The 4,565-nt window shown below is 40.9% G+C and overlaps 1 protein-coding gene across 1 annotated transcript; it reads left to right on the forward strand.

Moving 5' to 3' along the window:
* Positions 1–804: 804 nt before the first annotated feature.
* On the forward strand, positions 805–4,343 carry LOC122551322 (gamma-crystallin S-1-like). The gene is made up of 3 exons (XM_043693030.1): positions 805–907; positions 996–1,238; positions 3,990–4,343. The coding sequence occupies exons 1-3, from the start codon at positions 899–901 to the stop codon at positions 4,263–4,265; spliced, it is 528 nt and encodes a 175-aa protein (XP_043548965.1). The 5' UTR covers positions 805–898; the 3' UTR covers positions 4,266–4,343.
* Positions 4,344–4,565: the final 222 nt, after the last annotated feature.

The following is a 4,565-nucleotide window of genomic DNA, read 5'->3' on the forward strand; positions in this document are numbered from 1 at the left end:
GAGGAATGGGCCAGGGCGCTTTGAAGGAAATTGACCCCACAGAAAGAAAGGAAATGTGTTTGTTGCTGGCATCACACTGGTAGAAATAATGGAGACTGCTTGGTCAAATGGGAAGGTTGGTGGGATGGAAGAGAAGGGCATTGGAGTTGGGTTTCAATTTCAACCTCTGGAACTAGGAAAGTGTGTGGCACTGGGATTTACAGCAGTTTGGTAACAAGAGAGGGGAAAAAAGATAATTACTTTGAATATATGGATTTAAAAGCATTAAGGGACATAGGGAGAAATCACGAATATGGCATTGAGATAGATGATCAGCCATGATCATAGTGAACATTGGGCCAGGCTTGATGGACCGAACAGCCTAATATTGCTTCGAGCTTCTTTTTTGTTCCAATGTATCCTGCAAAACGCTTTGAGCACTTCTCCATAAAACTCTGACACTTTCTGAATTTACACATTAAACATTTCTAATATAGCTATATAACACTGATTTTCTACCATGTATCATGGAACCAGGTATTAATGGATAGTTTAGTCCCCATTTTAGTCAGTTCAGCAGGGGATGACGCTGTCACGTTGCAAGCACAACTGTTTCAGAATTGTGACTGTTCCGAAGGTTCAGCAGAACCAGGGCACAGAAAGCAGGGAATGATCTCGTTCACTGTTCTTCTTTGTAAAGTAACAATGAAATTATGTGTCGGCAAAGAGAGAGAATCAATGGCACCTCATTTGTCTTTGAAGTTGTTCTCTTTACATTGTGTGTGCTGTGTGTTTTGTTGCACTTTTGCTGAATTTCAGTTCTGATTCATTAGAATGGCAAATGTACCGCAGCATATAAATATCAACTGGCTCCCCTGGGCTACAATCAGCCAGTTCCTCAGCTAACTGTGGGCTCAAAATGGGAAAGGTAAGAATTTTGAATTTATTGCATTATAATCCATTTTTGCTACTTCCTACGTTAACAGTTTATTAATTGAGCATATACCTTCCCACAGATCATCTTCTACGAGGACAGGAACTTCCAGGGGCGGCACTATGAGTGCAGCAGTGACTGTGCCGACCTGTCCCCTTACTTCAGCCGCTGTAACTCCATCCGTGTTGACAGTGACTGGTGGGTGCTGTATGAGAAACCCAATTACATGGGATACCAGTATGTTCTGACCAGGGGAGAGTATCCTGACTACCAGCGCTGGATGGGATTCAACGACTGTGTCAGGTCATGTCGCTCCTACCCACAGGTAAGTTTTAATTCTGTGATTGTTGAATCTTGTGCCAATAATCGTAGAAAATACCCAATAACATCAAGAACAAGCATGTATATATTCCTTCATTAGGTATATCACTAAACCTATATGTAATTAATAATTGGGTGGTTTCTATCTTCAGCACTAATAATGCACCCTAGAACTATGTGGGAAGCTGGGGAAGTGATTGTGAGGAGTCTTACTGAGATATTTGCATCATCAATAGACACAGGTGAGGTGCTGGAAGATTGGAGGTTGGCGAATGTGATGCCACTATTTAAGAAAGGTGGTAAGGACAAGCCAGTGAACTATAGACCAGTGAGCCTGACGTCCGTGGTGGGCAAGTTGTTGGAGGGAATCCTGAGGGAGTCCAGAACTGGCTCAAAGGTAGAAGATAGAGGGTGATGGTGGAGGGTTGTTTTTCATACTGGAGGCCTCTGATCAGTGGAGTGCCACAAGGATTGGTGCTAAGTCCTCTACCTTCCGTCATTTATATAAATGATTTAGATGTGAGCATAAGAGATACAGTTAGTAAGTTTGCAGCTGACACCAAAATTGGAGGTGTAGTGGACAGTGTAGAGGGTTACCTCAGATTACAACAGGATCTTGATCAGATGGGCCAAAGAGCTGAGAAGTGACAGATGGAGTTTAATTCAGATAAATGCGAGGTGCTGCATTTGGGAAAGCAAATCTTAGCAGGACTTATACACTTAATGGTAAGGTCCTAGGGAGTGTTGCTGAACAAAGAGACCTTGGAGAGAAGGTTCATAGCTCCTTGAAAGTGGAGTCGCAAGTAAATATGATAGTGAAGAAAGCATTTGGTATGCTTTCATTTATTGATCAGAGTATTGAGTACAGGAGTTGGGACGCATGTTGCGGCTGTACGACATTGGTTTGGCCACTGTTGTGTGCAGTTCTAGTCTCCTTCCTATCAGAAGGATGTCGTGATATGTGGAAGGGTTCAGAGAGGATTTACAAGGATGTTGCCAGGGTTGGAGGATTTGAGCTATAGAGAGAGGTTGAATCGGCTGGGACTGTTTTCCCTGGAGCATTGGAGGCTGAGGGGTGACCTTATAGAGTTTTACAAAATTATGAGGTGCATGGATAGGGTAAATAAACAAGGTCTTTTCCCTGGGGACTAGAGGGCATAGGTTTAGGGTGAGGGGGGAAAGATATAAAAGAGACCTAAGGGGCAACTTTTTCACGCAGAGGGTGGTACGTATATGGAATAAGCTGCCAGAGGAAGTGGTAGAGGCTAGTACGATTGCAACATTTAAAAGTCATTTGGATGGTTATATGAAAGGAAGGGTTTGAAGGGATATGGGCTGGGTGCTGGCAGGTGAGACTAGAGTGGGTTGGGATATCTGGTCAGCATGGACAGGTTGGACCGAACGGTCTGATTCCGTGCTGTACATCTCTATGACTCTCTGACTCTAATAGGATTAGAAATTAACTTCCATGCTCATTGCTGAGATTGTTAACACATTGTGAAAACATCTGTATAATTCAATTGCCTGTGTTTCTATTGTGACCTTGTCTTACTTAGCGTTATGTATTCAGAGATTTGCAATTATTGAAATACTTCAAAATAGCTTTACTTGTAAATTGGAGGCTTAACTCTTGTAACTTTGGTTTGGGCTCTTTAGCAGCTAAAGGTGTGATATTTGTTAAGTGGTATGTGTACTTGTTGAATGGAGTTTTGTGGAAACAGAGTGTCACATCAGTTGGAAATAGTAATTGATCTGCTTCACATGCAGGGAGGGGATACCTGTGTGAATGTCTTTCTTAACATCAAGGTGTTTCCAACATGAGCAGAAGAACATTTGGCTCCTTAGTATTACCTCCCATGGCATTACAGATCCAAGGTCTACACCCTGAAAAAAAATTATTCGATAGGACAATTTAATGGTACATATGGATCAAACATTCAGAAGTAAGGATTGTATTATTAGACTGCAGTGTTATAAGTAATACATTCATTTGCTGATATGTGGATGGCTTGGTTAGAATCAGTGCTCCTAATGTCATATGTATTTCATGCTATTTACAGCCTAGAAACAGGCCATTTAGCCCAAAAAGCCTAATGGTCTGCTTATAATCCTCAGGAGCCTTACTCTTGACCTTCATCATCTACCAACATCAATATATCTTTCTGTTCCAATCTCCCTCATGCATTTATCTAACATCTTCTTCAATGCATCCATGCTGTACACCTCAATGACTCCTTAAGGCAATGATTTCCATATTCTAACCACCCTCTCGGTAAAGGTGTCAATCCTGAATTCACTGTTGATTTTGCTAGTGGCTGGTTAGTTCAGTTGTCTCAATGGCTAGTTCAGGGTTTAGTTATTACTCCAGGTGAGATAAACTTGCGAATGTCTCTACAATCTGTGTCACAGAAAGTCACACAGCACACAGCTGTCTTTGGGCAGAACACAAGTGAATGAATCTTATATTTGTGGCCTGTAGTTTTGTGGTTATGTTTTACATTCCCCTACATGAATTCTGAAGGATCACGTTCACAATAAGAAAAGCATCCAACTACACAGATTTTCAGGAAAGAACTGTCTATTAAATCCTCTAAAATTAGCCAAAAACTATTTTAAAATATTTGCATTCTCAGCTGCTCCTTGGTTGAAAGTATTTGGATCAGAATCTTTTGCTTCTAGAATTTGTTATCATTCTAGAATAGGAGTTGACTACAAATTTGAAGAAAATGGCAACCTAATCCTCTTTCTATTCCAGTACCGTGGAGGCTCCTACAGAATGAGGATTTACGAGAGGCCTGACTTTGGAGGACAGATGATGGAATTCATGGATGACTGTCCATCTGTCTACGATCGTTTCCGTTACCGTGACATCCACTCCTGCCATGTGATGGACGGTTACTGGATCTTCTATGAACATCCCAACTACAGAGGGCGCCAGTACTTCATGAGACCTGGTGAATACAGGAGATACAGTGACTGGGGAGGCTACAGCTCAGCTATTGGATCTTTCAGACGCATGAGGGATTTCTAGATTGTCACAGAAACATTTGATTTTCTCTGTTTAAATCACTTCCAAACCTAAATAAAATACCTTCTATTTGATCATCAACAATTGTATGGACTTGGATTCTTGTGAAAAGATTGCAACATTAATGGACATCTCCTCCTCTACAATTGTCTTTAATGAATTATCTGCAAAGCAATTCTAATCAAAAAACATTGACAAACAATGTTTTAATTTTACAAAAGATAGTGTAGACCAGTTTAATTTATGATGTTTACTCTTAAAAAAAGTTGAATGTTTCGATTCCACATCACTTCTGTAGATTCA

This window comes from Chiloscyllium plagiosum, chromosome 7 (genome assembly GCF_004010195.1).
Source record: "Chiloscyllium plagiosum isolate BGI_BamShark_2017 chromosome 7, ASM401019v2, whole genome shotgun sequence".
NCBI classification, from domain to species: domain Eukaryota; kingdom Metazoa; phylum Chordata; class Chondrichthyes; order Orectolobiformes; family Hemiscylliidae; genus Chiloscyllium; species Chiloscyllium plagiosum.

Bases quoted from the DNA above. Each gene is read 5' to 3' on its own strand.
- LOC122551322 (XM_043693030.1), top strand. The intron at 1,239-3,989 runs GTAAGTTTTAAT...TTTCTATTCCAG, and splicing joins CATGTCGCTCCTACCCACAG to TACCGTGGAGGCTCCTACAG.